The 19,970-nt window shown below is 37.8% G+C and overlaps 4 protein-coding genes across 4 annotated transcripts; 3 read left to right on the forward strand and 1 right to left on the reverse strand.

The window, feature by feature from the left end:
• Positions 1–1,342: 1,342 nt before the first annotated feature.
• kpna1 (karyopherin alpha 1 (importin alpha 5)) lies at positions 1,343–7,266 on the reverse strand. The gene is made up of 14 exons (XM_008396386.1): positions 7,165–7,266; positions 5,743–5,876; positions 4,960–5,073; positions 4,763–4,862; positions 4,389–4,483; positions 3,985–4,116; positions 3,751–3,839; positions 3,558–3,657; positions 3,242–3,405; positions 2,751–2,829; positions 2,541–2,666; positions 2,336–2,463; positions 1,777–1,952; positions 1,343–1,530 (listed from the first exon to the last, which is right to left on the reverse strand). The coding sequence occupies exons 2-14, from the start codon at positions 5,866–5,868 to the stop codon at positions 1,343–1,345; spliced, it is 1,617 nt and encodes a 538-aa protein (XP_008394608.1). The 5' UTR covers positions 5,869–5,876; positions 7,165–7,266.
• A 728-nt stretch (positions 7,267–7,994) lies between these two features.
• Positions 7,995–9,174, forward strand: nanos2 (nanos homolog 2). Its single transcript, XM_008396230.2, has one exon. It carries the CDS (start codon positions 8,647–8,649, stop codon positions 9,127–9,129), a length of 483 nt encoding a protein of 160 aa, XP_008394452.1. The 5' UTR covers positions 7,995–8,646; the 3' UTR covers positions 9,130–9,174.
• LOC103456582 (uncharacterized) lies at positions 8,982–14,559 on the forward strand. Its single transcript, XM_008396229.2, has 8 exons — positions 8,982–9,065; positions 11,537–11,656; positions 11,856–12,000; positions 12,092–12,205; positions 12,950–13,094; positions 13,177–13,325; positions 13,419–13,558; positions 14,062–14,559. Exons 2-8 carry the CDS (start codon positions 11,557–11,559, stop codon positions 14,211–14,213), a joined length of 945 nt encoding a protein of 314 aa, XP_008394451.1. The 5' UTR covers positions 8,982–9,065; positions 11,537–11,556; the 3' UTR covers positions 14,214–14,559.
• Positions 14,560–16,164: 1,605 nt separating this feature from the next.
• On the forward strand, positions 16,165–19,719 carry LOC103456581 (uncharacterized). The gene is made up of 8 exons (XM_008396228.2): positions 16,165–16,333; positions 16,575–16,694; positions 16,848–16,992; positions 17,074–17,187; positions 17,290–17,434; positions 18,404–18,552; positions 18,632–18,771; positions 19,294–19,719. Exons 2-8 carry the CDS (start codon positions 16,595–16,597, stop codon positions 19,443–19,445), a joined length of 945 nt encoding a protein of 314 aa, XP_008394450.1. The 5' UTR covers positions 16,165–16,333; positions 16,575–16,594; the 3' UTR covers positions 19,446–19,719.
• Positions 19,720–19,970: the final 251 nt, after the last annotated feature.

Here is a 19,970-nt window from a genome sequence, read left to right on the forward strand (position 1 = left end):
GACCAACCTTGATTCTTCAGTCTGATACATGTCTTGATTTGGCATAATCAAACAGCAAACATTTACCTGGATTCATGTTAGACTGCTCATAGATTAAAACTGCCAATTCACCAAATGCAGAGTTGTTTTAGCTTTGCTGAGGAAAAAAAAAAAATCCCCAGTTTTTGACAAGAGTTTGCTGACAATTTCAGTCCACAATCTGCTCGAATTCCCCTTATGTAGAAAGGTAAACAGTGTAATCTTTGTCATACCAGGAATGGGGGCCTGGACTCTTTACATCTCGCTTCCTGAGGAGGGAAGAGCTGTATCATCAACCAACTTAAATAGCAAACATAAAGACTACCGTCGATGAACAGGCAAAAGTCCAGAACTAAAGTGCTGCAAATAAAATGAAATGATGGTTTAATAAATGAAATGAAATGAAAAAAAAAATAAAATTCCCGCTGGCTTGCTGCTGGACAGAATCCAGGGTTATATAGTCTGTTTTGTTTCGTCCAAGTCCAATTGTCTCAGTGCGAGGGAAGACTCCAATTCCCATGGTTCCATGGGTTTTTTCTTTTAAATCAGATGCGGCAGTTTAAACTCTTGAAGGAGGAGCCAGTGCATGTGGAAAAGTCCCAATACTGGTAAGAAGGAATGATATGAGATCAGGGTAGGAATGCGAGCAATCCACCGCGTAGCGACACAGTCAAGTTTCTAATTAGTCTATGTGACGATTCTGAGAAAAGTTGAGGAAATTAACCCTCCGTTTTTTTTTTTTTCAAGTTAAGTGACTTTCTTAGTCAGTCCAAGTGATGCACTCAAACATGAGGTCGATGTCTCGGGGTCAGTCCAGTGTTTAGGTTGGATCTTTCTCTGTGTAGGAGGACAAATTAAGGGGAACCGGGTCAATATTTGTCCATCTTCCAAGTAATTAATGCTTCAGACAAGCAGGGCAGTCCAAATTCTCCCATTGGCTGACAGAGTGCTTGCCAATCCTATGGCAACAAGGAGAAGGACGTTCTTCTTTCCGATGAGGAGTATGGGAATGGTCTGACAGGAGATGCTGGAGCTCTGGCCAGGAAGTCGGCACAAAACAGAAAAATAAAGTGAACCTTGATGAACTGGCTGACAAGACTTGACCCATGTTGGATGTATGCACAAATATGTGCTTCTTTACTGTTACGTAGTATTCTAATGATCAAGATGATGATTGAATCCATCTCTCTGGGAAAGGGAAAAAGCAGGGCTGTTTGTCACTCTGGGTCTTGGCTGTGGGCAGCGACTGAGAGACGTGAGCGTAGATGAAGATGAAGCTGGAGCTCAGGGGGTKTTTTTTTTTTTTTTTTTTTTTTTTTTWKMATTATAGCTKGAAGYCTTCMATCGGAGCCTCGCACTGCTGGAAGAGGAACTGCTGCTGCTGCAGGTCGACGGCCGGAGCCAGCGAAGGGTCCTCGTCTTCGGTGTTGAAGTAGCGCTCGATCAGGTCAAAAGCTTTCTGGTAGATTTCCTGGTTCTCGTGACCCTGCAGGAACTCCAGTTTGTCCAGGCCTGAGAGGGAACAGAGGAAGTTAGAGCTGGAAATAGTTGTCTTTATTTTACCAGTGAAACATAAACATCGTGGCTTCTGCGCATTTTTCTTCTCAAAATTCCAGAGCCAGGTTTCATCAAAATTGGAATATATAGCAGATTAAATGGTAAGAAAATGGAAGCTGCAAAAAGAAAGAATGCATGATTGGATAAACAGATTAATAGATGAGGGAATAGACAGAAAACTGGACGGGTGGACGGACTAACCATAGGCCTCTTCAATGAGAGCACAGTAGGGGTTAATGCCTCCTCCTCTCTTGGCCTCCAGCTCTCCCAGTCGCAGGATGTTTTCTAGACCATTTAGAGCCACTTGGACTATTTTGGAATCCATCAGTGTGAGAAGGTCACACAGCGGTTTTATACAACCGAGTTCCACTAGATGCCTGCAGGGGGCAGTACAGACAGACACAGTAAAAATGAGACTCATCACTTAACAGTAATAAAAGGGGTTGTCTTTGGAGTAATATTTCTGTCAAAACCACTTAAAACTAAACTTATAAAAATTAACCATACATGAAGTCTTAAGAAGAACTAATGATGATTAGATTAAATCTTAAAATATGAAACATAATAAAGACAAAGTTTATTTATTATTGTTTGGTATATGCTATACTTTTGTTTTAAGGCTTTCACAGATTTATAAAAAAATGCAAAGAATAAAGTTCATGGTATTAAAGGATACATTATGTAACAAATCTACACAAAAATGAACTCAAATGTATGATGTAACCTCTTTTTTCTTTCTTAAATAGCACTTGAGTTTCACCTTATTTGCTCTGCAGAGCCGCCGGAGGTGGCGTTGGTAATAGCCCACGCTGCCTCCTTCCTTGTGCGAAACTCAGCTACTTGCAGAATACTGATGAGAGGAGGCATCAGACCCGCATCTATCACCATCTGCGAACAAAGGAAGGAACTCATCAGGTCTTCTAATTACTTCTAAAGTTACAATAAAAGCGAAAGTGTAAACGCACCTGTATTTGTGCTCGATTCCCCGCAGTGATGTTGGAGATCGTCCAACAAGCTTCCTTCTTAATAGACTCCTTGGGGCTGCTCAGCAGGTGAAGTAAAGACTGCAGTGCCGAACAGTTCAGAATCACCTGGAATGATACGAGTTAGACACAGTCAGAAAATTCACACTTCTCCAGACATTAATACTCAGTTGAAGTAGATGTTGCCTTTACTTGTGTCTGCAGATCATCTCCAGTGACTATGTTTCCAACGGCTCTCAGTGCAGGAGACACCACCTTGTAATCAGAGTGCCTGAAGGAGAGCAGAACCACAGATTGTCATTTTTCAGTTCAGTCAAATAAAAAATTGCATCTTCATGAATTCTAATGTCATTAAAGCATTCATTTATTTCAGTAATAGATCAGCTTGTGGCTTCAGGAAGCCCAGGCCTTGTGAATCTCCCAAAACGCTGGAAGAGGTTTTGCGATAAAATCCTCTCAATGTTTTATGCACATATTAATTTATTAAGAGGCAGCTGCATTTGTACCAGTACTCAAAACAGTTGAAATGATGTGCACAGGCAAGACTCTGTGACTATTTTAGCAAATTATAATAAGTATGCAATTATGTTTGTTTGCTTATAGCCCATGAACAAGTCATATATTCTATCAAATTATTAGTAAAATGTTCTGCATAGTTTCAGTGTACGTGTTTCATGACTTACATCAGCAGTTCGACTAGCCTTCGACAGACTCCTGAGTCGATAACAGCCTGGATCTTGTCATTGGGGCCATCAGAAAGGTAAGAGAGTGCCCAGCATGCATCAGCAAGGATGTCTGTGTCGTTAACAAACAGCAGCCAGGAAAGCACGCTGAGACACGGGGACACCTGAGAGAGAAAACATCGTGTTCAAGTCCAGCTAGGAAAAAACTCTTGCAATTAAGATATGAGAGATAACAGGCTTGTGACCTTGAAAGGCAAGCAATGCTGTGCCGAGATGTGGACAGTTGCCATAGTGATGCTTTGTCCTGGCAAATTACCTTAGCAAAGTCTGGAGGTGGGTTCTTTCCTCTGCACAGGTTGGATAGCGCCCACACTGCATTCCTCATCATTGTTAGACGATTTTGTTTGGCCAATAATCTGCAAAGAGAATTTCACAGATCCAGCTTGTGAAACTGCATTTTAATTGTATGAGTGGTATCGAAAAGATAAGGAAATCGAGAAGCTACTTACTGCAGCAGGGAGGGAAGAATATTACAGTCTACGACAAAGTCTCTGCATTCTGTGCTGTCACCTGCTATGTTTCCCAAGGCCCACACTGCCTGAGGAGAAAAGCAGCCGTTTAAGCTCAACTGTAAACGCAACAGAAAGGCTGCAAGTGTGTTTTGAACAGGCTAATTGAACTGAAGAGGAAAGTTAGCTGAGAGAAGCCAACAATGACAAGACAGTTCAGGAAATCTTTCTTACCTGTTCCTGTACGTCCTCAAAGTCCGAGGTGAGCATCTCTATGAATATGGGCACGGCTCCTGCCTGGATTACAACGCGTGTTTGATGGGATGTACCTGAAGCAATGTTGGTCAAGACCCACGCAGCCTCGAACTAAAACACAGAAACAGAACATGAAAAGTGTACAATAACATTAGGCTTTATGGTAACCCTTAAACATGAGGAAAGTACATAGGATGATAGGTAGAAGGAATGCAAGGTGTTGAGAGAATTTTTTTAAGCATAAATGAAAAGGTTTGCAATTAATGTAAAGCAGATATTTCTACAGAGTTAAGACTTTAAATGTGGATCCTAACAAAACTGAAATTTTCTATTTTTGATTTTCCACACTTGTACTGCTGAGCAGAATCAGTATGTAAATGTACCTGCAGTGTGCAGTTTTCTCTCCTCTTCAGAAATTCAACAAATCGCTCCACAACCCCTGGAGTAGCAATAACTTCATCAATGGGTGGGTTTGGTTCTGTGCGACAAATGCAGAAGAAGAAGAAGAAGAGAAAAGAAAAAGTCAAAATTAAATACTGGAGAGCTGGAGAAGTTTTTTAAGCATAAATTTGAATTAAAATCACACACAGGCAGCAGAGTTGCTCAGAATGACGGATTTTGATAATCCATGCATTTCAAGCAATGTCACTATTTCAAAGGTTCAGATCATTTAACGACAAGCAGCACATGCTGTGCTGTAGAGAATAAAGTCCACAGCCATGAGTGATGCACACACGAGTGAAACTTGCAGCTGTACCTTTAGAAAGGAGTTTCCTAAAGCGCTGAGTGCCTATTAGCTGCTGCTCTGGAGAACTGGAGAAGATCATCTGAATCATGTCTTCAGAGATGACCCCACCCTGCAACACAATTTGTTTACATCTGGTTTTATCGAAGGGCTGTTTTTTTTCTCCTTATTTATGGAGAACCAGGATGCTTATTTAAACGTTTTCTCACCATGAGTGGGTCCAGGTTGTTCGCCTGTGATTCCAGGTAGCCGCTGTCGGCCATCCCATCATCCTCCAGGGCTCCATCGTCCTCCACAGTGGCAACGTTTCTCCTTTTAAAAAGCTGCAATAGAATTAGAACATGTAAATATCATTTTTGTCTCATTTGCCTTGATGTTACATGAATATGAATAAGTAGAAGATGCATACAGTGCCTTGCAGTGGGATGCATAACACTTCAACTTGAAGTTGGATTTTTGTTTTAAAGCCCGACTCCACTTTTACCAACTTATTTGCTCACCACTGTTGGCTAATAAAACTCTCAAAGAACAGCTGTTTTTATACTGAATCTGATTGCATACAGGAGTTTAATAATTTTCTAAATTCTGAAGGCAATTGATTGGATTTTGTTTAAGGATATCAAAGGAAATGGAGCCGAATAGAAATGGACAAAGCACATCCCTTCATTTGTAGAATATTTTGAAAATCATGCATCATTTTTGTTCCATTTTGTAATGTGTGATGGTTTGTGTTGGGATATCACAAGCGCTGCATGATACCAGGAAGTATTTTATTGCAACATTGATGAATGCTATTATGACAATATCCATTAAGATTTTAAAAATTGTCCTGACATTTTTCTTTCTTTTGCCATCACACAATATCCAACCAGTCTGTGAGTTTCAGCTTTTCTGACACTATATACATGAGGTATCAGTTCCTTGTAATTACAATATAGCAAGTACTATACATCAGCTGTGTTACTTCAGTTTGATTTTACACCATGAATTACTTGTTCATCCTTCTTCTGTTTGCGGAGCTGCAGACCTTCCTCTTCCCTCCTCCTCCTCATCTCATCTGTGTTGAGAGACTTGTTCTTGTAGCTTTTGAGTCTTGCATTGTCCTTACCCTGACTCATGGTGCACCCTGACAAAATACAAGCATCTATTAGGATTCTCAAAATCATTTCCACTACTGTTCCAACAGCCCCATACACACATTCACAGATTTGTGTTCAACTTTTTGAGTATGAAATAGAGCAGCCTGCAGCTTCACTCCAGCGAAATCTAAATTGATACATTATGGCTCAAATACAGTGTTACAAAAAGGTACATTTAAAGTACAAAACTGAAAGAAAAAGAACAAAATGGCAAAATGTGTCTACAAAAAGGGGCAAAGATGCAAACTCAAAGTCATCTTGCACATGTAACATCTCATAATTTATCATTGTAAATGATATACATTCCAGGATACTGATTTAGCTGGGCTATTCATATTTCATTCAACTATAAGCAGGCTCAAAATTATTCATACCCATTGGGGATAAAGACTTTTGTTTTAATTTTAAGACGCAGACAGTTGATTATTAAAAAGTAATCAATGTATAAGGAGTATCACTTTTGAGAAAAAAAAATACATTTGAACAAAAGAAAGGAACACTGAAAAGCTGTTAAACCATAATGAATAACGAGTGGAAAAGCCTTTATTGGTAGAAGTCAAATGCTTCTTTTGATTTCTGAATTTGTTTTTGTTCTGTCTTCACAAATATATTTGATCCTTCAGCTTTTGCAATGAGCTCCGCGTCTTTGAAGCTGGGAGGCCCCCCGTACCATCATCCTAATCTTTCGCTCCTGTCAAATTTTGTTTATCTTAACAGCAGGATCAGAGTCCTTCATAAAAACATGCCTGCTTCAGTACCAACATGCATCCTCCCAGATGAACTAATGTGACAGCTGTCAGTATTAGCAGAAGAATCGATACTGCAGTCTCAGCCGCTTTTAATTTTAAACAGTTAATAAGTAGATCATTCCCCTAAACAAACATTGCCTAACAACTCACAACATGTCAAGATAGCTAGCAGCAGGGTTAGCTTTCTGTGGCTTTACACAGGCTAACGACCAGCAAACCAAACTTAATTTGGTATGCTAAGCATGTCCTTTACATGTTCGCGCTTATTAAAAAGCGATATAAGGTAGAATGATGTCCTCAGTCGGTCAAGTTGGTTATGTCACAGCCAGTGTTGGCCGCATTCAACACCCCAAGCTAACAGTCGAACAGCGGCTAACTGGACGTTAGCTTAGCGCGAAACCCACCTCAGCACACTGGACAACCAAATATTTCCAAACGCTTTTGACTGGAATTCAACTATTTTTTCCAAATGAATTAGTGGAAAACACTATGAATCTGAAAATGGAGATATTTGTAATATTCTGACCTGTCAGATTGGGCTCGTAATCCCCTGTATTCGCTAGGCCACCGTCGAACTGCCGTCGCCGGTATGTCAACAAATGCGCATGCGCAATACTGAGACATCGCTTACGCAAAATAGCTCCGCCCACAAGATGCGTTTTACTTCATAAACAAAGCGGTTGTCTATTTCTATTTCTATTTTTAGCTATTAGAATTTTTCTTCAGTCAAAACACTGTCCTAAAAAAATAACAAACACTTTTCATACAGTTTCAGAGTTTGCATCTTCAGACATTTAGCTATTTTTTCTATTAATATTTTTTTGCTTAGAAGCTGTTTTTAAAGGATTTAAAGAATGCTTTTAACTTCAAAGCAAATTGCATCCACAAATCCGCCGTCTGATAGCGTGAAGCCTGACTGTGCAGGTGTCACTTTTTAATGTTCTATATTTTTGAAGTGGACTAGACGAGACACTTCGGCGCCGATGGCCATGTTATGACTTGAGATGAATCATGCGTCACCTGTGCAGCCACACGCGCCCACATATCCAATTCAGTAAGTTTTAGTGACTTACACTTTTATTTTTTTTCTTCTCAAATTCAGGTGTGAATTTAATCCCAAATTCACACCTTGAACCTAGGGAGGTGAGGTACCCCAAAATATAAGTGATTACACAATGTTGCATCTTGAAAATCACAAACTGCAAAAATAAAAAAAATATAATATAATATAATTATTTACATTTAATATATTTTGAATCAAACTATTCTCTTTTTCTAATACTTATCAATAATATGAACAACATAACAGGAAAATCAAATATATGTATAATAAATAACTAATAACTAATAATTTCCTCTAAAAGCAGGTCTTTTAAAGCAAATTTGACTTAAGAGGTAAAAATATGTAAATAAATACATCATTTCTGAATGCTAAATAAATGTTCTCCTCATTCTTACCCCTGTTTGTACAAGCATTTAAAACATAGTCATTCAGACTTTCAACATTTAAAGGCCTATTTGTCAAAGAGCAGCGATCTGCCATCGGGATTGATGACCATTTGACCCATCACCTCCAAAACAAAGCACTGTGCACAGTCTGCAAAGTTTGAAAAGAACATTTGATATGATGTTTCATAGATTATTTTTGATTGAGAGCCTCATAATATTTTTCATACCATAATTTAATCGGACTTATTGTTAATTATAGCACAGATATTGAAATCAATCAAACCTTATTACTACACGATGGAGTTTAATTAGATAGGCTGACTTAATGGACAAAGTCTGTTACATCTTCCATAGTGACACGTGAAAACAATAAAATCGCTTCTCTTCAAAAGAAAAGTTTAAGATAAAAGGTGACAACGTCAAACTGCATAGTTAAGCACCTGCCGCCCATCTCAGGACGTAAACATTGTTGCAGTCTGAAGCTATGTCCACGCGTCTATAAATATGCCATAATGCGATCAAAGTCAAACTCAAGACAATCCTGCATTGACAAAAAAAAATGACCACAACGCAAACAAGAGTGGACTTCCAGAGCTTCGACATGTGGCACGACTACATGAACCTGAACACGCTCCTGGTGGGCGACCGGCGTCCGGTGGAGCTTGGAAACACACGGGAGCCCAGGAAGGAGCCCGGCCAGCAGATGCGCATCATCCAGACGTCACTCGATGGGAAGAAATGGAAAAAATCCTCAGAGACTAGATCAGTCAGCAGCAGCAACAGCAGTCTGTCGGACACCAGCAGCTGCAGCAAGACCTCGGCGGACCTTTGCCGCTTCTGCAGGCAGAACGGGGAGTCGCCCCGGGTGTACCGGTCCCACGCACTCAGATCGGACGACGGGAAGGTGACCTGCCCCATCCTGTGGAGTTACACCTGCCCCATCTGCGGGGCCAGCGGGGACCACGCTCACACACGCAGGTACTGTCCGCAGGGAAAAAAGCGGATGGAGGCAGAGACAGAGCTGCCAGTTTTCAAGTTCTAGTAACTTGACTCAGATGACAATTACAAAAACTGTACATAATTACCAAAAAAAAAAAAAAAAAAAAAAAAAAGGAAGAAGAAAGAATGTTCTGGACATGTGTTCAGTTTTACCCCTAAAAGCTGAGAAAGACTCTGTTGTAACGATCAAAAATGATTTTCTTGCAGCTTGTTTATGTTTTATGTCAAAATATGTTTGAGTCCAAGTCTGCTACAGACGATTTGATCTGCAGAGTTCAGGCTGTCACTGTAAAAAAAAAAAAAAAAAAAAACGTTAAATAAAAAAAAGCTTCAGTTATGCACGAGGATGTGGAAATGGTTCACGTGCCAAACGGTTTATCTTGCATTTGTTTACTAACAGCGATGGACACACGCGACTTGTTCTGGAATCTTTATGAAAACAAAATAAACAGTTTCTCGAAGAGTAACTTTTGTGACTGCGCTTTATTTGTGTGTATAAACATATGTATCACTGTGTGCATAGTTTTGTAACATTCCTATTTAAACATTCATTGCATAATGTCCACTTTAAAAGTAGGAGTTAGAAGGGTAGTAATCTTTTATAGTTTTATAATTCCTGTCCTGCGATTTCATAAGATGAAATCGAAACTCGTTTTCGTAAGTGCAATAAACTGGTCCTCTGTTTTATAAACTCTTAATCAGACACTAGTATAGAGTTGTAGTAATATATAATATGTAATATAATATATATGTTTGTGGGCTTATAGTTTAGAGATTCAATTAGCTGTGAGTCCTGTACTTAAGATTATACAGAAATTCTGTCTGTTTTCTAATTCCTATAATCCCATCATGTTCTGAGCATCCATCAGAAAACAAATGTAAACCTTTGTCTCTTAAAAGTTTCCATTTCTCCATAAAACAAGACTTTATTCTACATCGTACATCACAAGAGTGTATGAAGTGGGAAAGATTTTTTTTTTATTCAAAGATGCATGTTTGAACCCAGAAATCCTGGCTGGATTATAAATATAAATTTGCTTTTGACTGGAGAGAAACAGCAACGGTTAGAAACCAAAAAAAAAAAAAAAAAGAAGAAGAAAGAATGTTCTGGACATGTGTTCAGTTTTACCCCTAAAAGCTGAGAAAGACTTTGTGAGACTTATTTTTAAGTCTCACTTTGTGATAATAATATTTCTAATAACAAATGACCGTTTTTACCAGTTTTTCATACAATAACACAGTTTCCACAGAGTGATATTAGAAATAATATTTGTTCAGATCTATTTGTTGTGTGAGCAGGTTGGAAATGATGTGCATTTCTTTTCACATCATTTTCCACAGATATCAATAACCCACGGAATAAAGCACATTCATTCTCCTTTTGGAAAAGTTGTGGCTTTCTTTTATTTTAAATCCCCAAAATAGAAACATAATTGTCGTTCCATAAAATTCCTTTAAATTTCCCATTTATAGTAACAATTTATCAAAAATAATAAGTTATCTTTTTTTGTTTTTTTTTTTTTTAAATAAAGGTCTCATGCTGTAACATTTGTGTCTAAATGAGTTTTGTTTACCTGGACACTGTGTTGTAAAACTTGCAGACCCCTGATGTAAACAAACAGACATAAAAAGCATAACTTATTTAATTCACCAGATAATAACTCAAAATGAATTAACAAACAAAGTTACAGATTTTGATTGCATTAGCATTCTTTAAAGACTACTGGAGGTCTTATTTTTATCAGAAGAATTGACTCTGTTCAATGCAAATGTGTTTTTGGCATTTCAGCAAAACAAATACCAGAAAAAATGTTATTTAAAACATTTTTACATAATTGGAGTCATTCAATCTACCTGTTTGCATTGTCAGGACACATTGTCAGCTTTTTTTTCAGGACCATGATGCATTTTGTTCAGCTCAACATTTCATAACTCTGAAGATCAGGTGGATTAAAATCGCTTCCTGGCCAATCCTAACAGAGTAATGCAGGGGTTGAGTAAGAAAGCTTACATGAACATATGAATGGGTCATAAATACTATGTTATCCAACACAGAATGGGGGCAAAGTCTCACTCTTTATGTGTTCACAATTACTAAAGAGAGTCATAAGCAGGAGTCAGTTTAGGTGGCGCCTTGTTTTTCTTATTTTTTCCAAGTTTTTTATCTGTATTGATGTAAAAAAAGTGTCTGGTGTCATATGTTTCGAACACGCGCAATCTAGTAAACAATCTAGGAACAATCTAGTAAACTCATAAAAGTCCTTCTCTTACACAACCATACCTTTTAAATGCAGTGAAGACCCTTGTTTTGCACCACACTGCGGAGAACTCTTATTCAGGAGCAAATAAGCGGCAGGTTTCTGCTAATGATGCAGATTGTCTGACGTGGCACCAACATCCTTTTTTCTCTCCGTTTTCCAGATTGGTTGACAAATATTTCTTGTTCTCAGGTTAAGTTGAAGCATCAAGAATGGCGAAGCACAACCTCGGTCTTCTGATTGCCATGGCGATGGCATTGATCATCTTCATCATCACCATGGTGTTCTCTGCGCTGGCAGCAGCAGGAAGCTGTGAGTTTGAATTTAAAGATTTCATTTAAGTTATTTAATTGTTTGTAATATCAATGACTATTTTTTTCAGCATTACGATGGTTAAATCTTTTTTTTAATTGAAAAAGTTGAAAAAAGGCTAACCCTATTGTAATTGTTTCATTGTTTCTATTTTTACCCTTTTAGCTGATTTTTCATTTATATCTTTTTTTTCTTGCAGCCCCGTTTTTATACGACACCAGCAACATTTCCGCTCAGTTTGTCATCCAGCTCACACCATCAGGTTGGACCTTCACCATCTGGACTATCATCTACTTGTTTCTGGCTTTGGTGATGGTGTACGTCCTCTCTGGCATCTTCAGAAAGTAAGCGAAAAAGCTTAAATTGAGGTTCTCAGCTTAAGTGAAACGTCGAATTACAATAGTGACTTTGGTGGTGTGTAAATATTCTCTGCAGGAACGCCTATGGCTATGTCTACTGCAGCCCTGCTGTTCTACCATATGGCTTTTTTGCGTTTTGGTGCTTGAATCTGGTTCTCAACATCTCATGGTTGTTCCTGTGGGACAGAATGTAAGACGGAAACTTTTTCATATCAACGTAATCAGTTCTTTTTCCATTTGTAGGTAGTTTGTTTTGAGAGAGATTATTTAAGATATTACAAAAATGTTAAGTGCCATATTTATTGCATTCGGTGTACTCAGTGTTTCAAAATCAAAACTATTGTGCATTACTGGTACGTCAAATGGATTTGTAGGATACTTTAGTTGTTGTCAGAAGGAAGAGGCTGCATTTTGTTTTCACAAAACATGAAAATAATCCTCATATACAAGGTCTGGTTCTTTTGGATTGCTCTTTGTTGCTTGTATTTTTTTATTTATTTAAAAATAAAAATGTAAGTAACTTAAATACAATTTTGTTGGTAAAAATTAAAATGTCTAAATTACCATGCCTGAAGAAACTAAGAACAGTCTGGAAATAAGTAATTTTTTTTATCTGATACATCCAGCTCTGCAAACCACATCTCCTTGACAAACAGACATTTACATGTGCTGCCTCCTTGCAGTTGTACAAATGATTTAACTACTTATCAAAGGTTTCCAAAAGTTCTTCATGGGGGCATTTTATTTATTGTATCCATGAGTTTGCAGACTGAAAGCGTTGGATTAGGGACATAATGTTTCATTATGCAGCCCACTGATAAAGCTGACCTTTGCTAAGGAGATAAGCAGCAGAATGTGCAAATTACAAAACAGTTGTAAATGTGAAGTTTGGTTATAAACCGTGTTTTTATTCTATGTGCATTTTTTTTTAAAGGTTCATGTCTGCTGCGCTTGCTTTCCTCATCCTGATCGCACTGACAAACTATGGTGTGATATTCTTCTCCTGCTACGGCCTGAGCCAATATGGAGCCTGGCTCAACAAATACCACAAAGTAGACCTGTGGCTCCTCAGAGTGTTGGTTAGTTTTTCCAGCTTAGCTTTTACCTGTTCAACTGTCTTCTCAGCTTCTGTCTTAATATTGTCTCTTGTCTGTATTACAGATTCAGAATGGGGTCGCCATATATGCCACATGGACAACCATAGCTTCTCTCGTTAACTTGACCATTGTGTTAGAGTATGACGCCAAAGTGTCCAGCACAGACGCTGCCACAGTTTCCCTCTCACTTTTGACCGTGGTGGTGGCTGCGTGGTGTGTATAAGTTGAACATTTTTTTATTTTTTTTCTATTTTTGCAGAAAAATAAGAACATGGACGTAATGCCTTGTCTCTTTGGCTGTCTCAGGTTCCTCCTGGAAAACTTTGTCCTCGACAAACACGTCAGGTTCATTCTCTCCATCTACCCGGTTGTGATCTGGGCGCTGACAGGCATCTTTACGGAAAACTACAACGCTGCTAATCCCACTCGCAATAACGTCTTCATTGGTAAGGAAAAAAGATGCTTATCTCTGTCAACAACATTGCAACGACTTTCAGTTTGTTTGCAAGAACACATGTATTACAATGATATTGTGAAGAGAATATGCATTCTCTTTCAGCAAATCATCGGATCCTAACCAAATCTTGAAAGTTACATGTAGATTTAGAAAAACAACTCTAAAACAAAAATCTCTATTTCAAGTATCAAGCATAATGATTTGGGCTGAAGGACTTGATCAAGTCATAAAACACAGCACATCAACACAATTCAAAACCACATATTATTAACCAATGTAGATCCTTAAAAATGTGACAATGTTACAAACTCCAGCCTAAGTTAAGTTTACAGAACCACCGTTCACTGCAATTACAACTGTGGTCTCTACTGGCTTTGAACATTTACTGAAACCACTGCCTAATATTCTAAGTGCTCAAACTCAGTCAGAATAGATGGGAAGCATGTTTACATGTAATTAGCAATACGATAAATTACTTTTCCTCCAAAACAGCTGCACTGTTGGGCATCGCCTGTTTCCTGTGTGTTGCACGGATACTTCTGGTCACCTGGAGGCAAATCAAAAAGCCGCTCTACAAAGACGCAAACCCTGATGACATGTCGCCAATGGAAATCGCAGAGAAGCAGAAAGAGATGTTTAAATGAGCGTCTTGTGTGTGTGTGATTGAGGCTTTTATTTTATGTCCGACTTTATCTTGCGATCTCTGTAAAATATACCTGAAAATCTATTGCATCTGTTTAAAAATGATAAGCGTGTCCTTGAAAAGATGGCTGACTCATCATGAAGCTCTTATGAACCTGTATGATAACACACCTGTAAACACGCTGAGCTCCCTGACAGATTAGACACGTGTGTGCCCGTTTTTTACTTCAGATGAGTTTTGTCCTTTAAGTTTTGTTATGTTATTGTTTGTTTTTTGTTCATATATTATGACTATTGGGTTGTCTAGCTTTTGTATTATGAAAATAAAGACTATTTTTAATCAATTTATATTGGCTATGTCTGGATTATTTTTGCAGTGTCAATGTTAGAATCAGAATTTCATCACTTATCCTTGAAGGGAAATTAAATAATACAAGACAACACATTCAAGACATTAAATACATTAACAAAACAGTCTGAAATATTTTTTCTAAGTAGCTCAAGCAATATCAATGAACTATTTAGTGTTAATCAAAACCCACTGGGTGATCCAGGGTTGCATTAACAGATAACAGAAAGTCAGAATAAGACCCAGTGCTCTCTTTGAGCTACAAAATGTGCTTGAACATTCTTGGGTTCAAATAAATGCACAAAGGCTCAGAGTAAAAACAAACATGATATAATACCTCTCACTAAATCTAGATTTTCCATGTCGCTTTCTGCCTCCTTTCATATTTGTATGGGTATCAGTTTAGCTGGACTTTTTCTGAATGCAACACTTTCCACATATTGCCTAATTTTTGCTGTTGTGGCGTTGTCTGGAACAAGAAATAGACTTTTTTTTATTATGTTTTTTTTATTTCTTCACTGAATTAAAAAAAATAACAAATACAGACATAAAATAGTGTGTTAATCAAAACAAACCAAATAAATTTCCCATAATTCTTTTGTGCAATAAATAGTAAATATTGAACTGAGAGGGCTTTTCTCTTGAATCTTCAACAGATGAGGTCAATGAATATTTGTCAATTAAATATGAATGATTCTTAAAGCCTCAATCTATGAGGAAAACCAGGTTTTATTCTTTTGCTACTGGAAGTTAAACTGTGGAAAATAATTGAGACTAATATGCATCAGCTGAGTTTCAATCGGAGTTAAAAAGCATCATTACATGAAAACCTTTGAATTAATTTGGTATCACGACTATAATAGAGGAGAACATCCTTTACAACTCAGTGATTCAGATCTCCCATATGTTTTTATCTGTACTGTTATCTGCTTACTATGAATAATCACGCCATATCCGGGTGGGGGTGCCGTCGCCTTGCAGGAGTCCGCTCCACTCGGAAGGAAGGTTTATGAAACAAGCATTATCAAATAAGATGACTTTGCGCTGAGTTGCTGTGACCTCCACATCTGCCAGAAGTTGCTGCTCTTCACCTGTGTTGAAATTAAAGCGACAGAAATAAGCAAAAACATTTCTTGTAGAGAGGATATTTAAAGGCTCAGGAGCCAACATTTAAACACTTCAGCTGATTACGAGAATAATATCCTTTCCAGTTTTGAGCCTCTCTGATCTCATTCATATGTGTGCTACTTTCTTCGGTTTTTGTAGATTTATATATTTACGGGTTTCTCAGAATACTAAGCCAAAAGTTCAAGAAATCCTTTATCGAAAGGCATATTTGCCAAAACATTCCTTGCAGTAAGCACGACAGCAGTGCACACACCACATCTGATATAAGAAGGAATGACTTATTTGTTAAATGATGTCATCTGATATAACAAAAACTACAAGCACAGTTTCAAATATCTGTTTGCTTGGTTTGTCTGTTAATCATAAACCAAAGATTAATAATAATAATAAAAAAAAACACCATAATTTTAATAAAGAAGGAATGTACAATATATATATACACATCTTCTAAAAACAACTGGACCCTCTGTACTAAGCTGCAAGTGCCTGTAAGATAAGAGCTGCACGTGACCCTTAGGTGGGTCGTAAACGTTTTTCTTACCTAACTTTAAACCTCTATATAACAGGCCGATCCCCCCCGGTGCTCCGCATTTACTCACTCTCTTCACACCAGTGACTTGGTGGACATCAGAAGGAGCAAACAAGGTACGCTACAGCCTATGTATATGTGGACTTTGCTTTCTGTCACGTTGCCAGTTTTTTATTGACTGGCATAAAGCGGAGCTGACATAACAACACATGAATGTATATGTAATGTAATACAAGTTGTTTCAAAGCCTAAATGTAAATCTTTGTTTGTTATCAAAATTTTTAGAAAGGAGTAGGCTATTAATATTGTTTTCTATCACTGTTCTCAAAACTGTATTTTTCCTCTATTTGTCAATAGTGTAATTGCATCAGACCACAATGGGAAAGCACGACTATGGGCGACTTGCTGCCATATTAATATCTGTTGCCGTCTATGCAGTAAGTCTGGTGTTCAACGGGCTTTCTGTGGTTGGAGTTGGTGAGTTGAAACATATTCTATCTCTTCTGTTAAGATTATTTTCTCTGTAAAGTCTTGAATTTTCACTACAGGATGATAAACACAAGTATAACTTCAACATGCAAGTTTCTCTTGAGCTTGAATCAGCAGTTCCATCTTACCTCTCTTACGCAGGTCCCTATACCACGACCACAGCCAATGTGTCGGCTGTGTACGACACAGAGCTCACTCCTTCAGGGTGGACCTTCAACATCTGGACCGTCATCTACATCTGGCTGTCTGCAACGATCGTTTACATCGTTTCTGGTCTTTGCAGAAGGTAGCAAGCAGGAACATTCTGTGTTTATGCCAGCAGAAGTAAAAGTGATTTAAAGACTGTCCCATTTGTTTTGTCCTGCAGAAATGGTTATGGATATGTCTACTGCAGCCCCGCAGTGTTGCCCTATGGATTTTTCATCAGCTGGTGTCTCAATCAAGGATTCAACATTTCTTGGCTTCTTGTTTGGGACAGAGGGTAGGAGCCTTCTCTAAAAGCTTCAGTTTGTTTTTGTAACAATCTCAACTGAGTCACAAAGCAAGCAGTTTGAGTGTTTGAATTTGTGTTTTCTGTTTTAAGACTGATGATTCCTGCACTCATTTTCCTCATCCTGATTATCTGCACAAACTACTCCATGGTTGGCTTCATCTGTCACGGGCTTCACGTTTACGGACCCTGGCTCAATAAGTACAGCAAAGTAGATCTGTGGCTCATTCGCATGCTGGTGAGTGCTTGTAATAGCCAGCCCAAGAAACAAGCAAACTAAGCAGGTGCTTAAGGCTCCAAATAGAACTACAGTTATCATTAAAATAATGAGTCAAGAAACACACAAAATGAAAGAAGCATTATGTTTGACAACATTACTCTTCAGCTAAACAGCAAAAACTGTAAATGCAACCTCTGCTAAGTCAGCTTAAACATAAGCTGGGAAATTAAATGAAAAAAAAAGATTTTTGATTTTTTTAAAAACATATACGGTTCAAAACAAATGTTTATATGTGTTGTGTTCAGAGTTAAATAAGTAATCATATTTCTTGTTTAGGAAGATTAGCATTAGATAAATTCCAAAATGTTGAGTTAAATTTTTTTTTCTAGAGTTTCTTTTAACAATCTACAGTTCTGAAGTTTACTTACATTTCTATCTGGCTTCTTACTCGCTGAGTCGCCTTTCAGCCATTATCAGAACATGACTCACATAACTTTGGGTAACGACCCTCGGTTACCAGGCAGTATCTCCATAACTTTGGTTGATACAAATATTTTGCACCAAAACATGTACAGCTGTGCATCACTGGACATTTTATCTTTAGGGAGGACATTCCCATAATGCTTTTTTCTATTGTTTAAGAAGATAAACATTAGGCTTTTGAAAATCTGACCTAAGGATGAACCAGACTTGCGCAAATTTTTAAAGTCATAGCAATCAGTGTCTGAAAGCTACAAAATCTGGAAAAATGCAATTTACTATAATATTTGTGATGTTAGAAGGCAAAAACATTTAAGCAATGATTATAAATAATATCAGCTGAGCTGCAGTTAACAATGGTAATTAGAGTTTGCCGAAAATTTCAGTTTATTAAGGGCCCAAACCAAACGTGGGCATGATTGGATTTTATTTTACAGAAATGAATAATAAAACAAGGCAAAAGAAAAAAGCGTTTAATTTTCAAACTCATTAAATCTTTGTCTGCAGGTTCTCAATGGTGTGATGATATACACAACATGGACGACCATTGCAACGCTCCTCAACTTGACTATCGTGCTGAAGTATGAAGCTAACATGTCCACAGCAGACTCTGCCACGCTATCATACTCTCTGTTGTCTGTGGTGCTGCTTGTGTGGTGAGTGGTATTTCATTGAATAATGTATATTTTGGCAAAAAAAATTATAGCATAATCTTTATAATCAATGCCTTCGCAGGTTCGTTGTGGAAAACTTTGTCCTGGACAGACATATGCGGTATGTTTTCATACCCTACGTTGTTGTGATCTGGGCTCTGTCTGGAAACCTGGACAAGAATTATGACGCCTCCTCACCCAGCCGCAATGGAATCTTCATTGGTAAGAAAAGTGGAACTTTAGATGTTTTATTTGCTCTAGGCAAAACTGCCTAGAGCAAATGTGATATTAGAAATATTTTTTAGACTACCAGTTTTTGATATGGGCCAGGACCAGCTTCCAAGAGTACTATACCAAGGGGAAAGGGAAGGGAGAGAAAAAGAGAAGGAGGGGGTGGGTAGACAACCAGAAAGAAAAATAAACTTATCAGATAGTTTCATCCTGACTATGTTTTCGTTTGCCTCTGCAGTCAGTACGCAGTTGGCCCCCTCCCTGCTTTTGTGTTGAGTAACCACCCCCTACTTGCTGCTGAGAATGAGGACACTATGTCCTTTGAGAGGGACTGCACAGCGTTTTATCCCACAACAGAATCCCTCACTTCACAAAAAATAAATATAAACCGAGAACAAAACACACTGAATGAACTAAGGCAAGATCTGAAGTGAAGAAACAACAAAGTAATCTAAACAGAAACCAAAATGATTCCCAAAGTTGAACACTGCCTAACAGATTGTTTTCTTGTAGCTGTTTTGCTGGCTGTATCCTGTGTGCTGTTTGCCATCCGGATTGTTTTAATAGTTTGGAGACACATCAAGCAGCCACTGTATGAAGACGCAAGTCCCAAAGCCTTGGAGGTGTCCGAAATAGCTGAGAAGCAGAAAAAAATATTTCGTTGAGAACTTTTGTGTATAGCAAGCAAACAAAGCTGCCTTTTCTATTTAAACTACCTATTTTTGTGTATATTCTGACACATTAACTTTCACTGCATTATAATTTTGCTACTATGCTTTTGGACTGCCGGATCTATAAAACTCTCATGGTTGTTGCCTCAAATTTAGATAAGACTTTGATAGGAACACTGTGATTACATTATAATTACAGCAGTTCACATCAGAAATGGGTTGTAATTAAATTTCTTTTTAACATTTGTATATTTAAATGTATAAAATTTTTTTTTCTGTATTGCTGTTTGTTTTGTGTTTAAATAAAACCTACATTCCAAACCCAAGTGTTGTTCTCTTTGCACATTTACATTGTTTCATACTTTAAATATTTTGTTGAAAGAATTTAAATTGAAGTGTGACAAAAGAAATCTCTCAACAAAAATAAAATGCAATTTCTTTGTGCTTTTAGATCAGTTAACATAATTTCAGGAGTCTTTTGGTATATTACATAGTTTTCAATGCAGAATTAAACTCCTG

This window comes from Poecilia reticulata, linkage group LG20 (genome assembly GCF_000633615.1).
Source record: "Poecilia reticulata strain Guanapo linkage group LG20, Guppy_female_1.0+MT, whole genome shotgun sequence".
NCBI classification, from domain to species: Eukaryota; Metazoa; Chordata; class Actinopteri; order Cyprinodontiformes; family Poeciliidae; genus Poecilia; species Poecilia reticulata.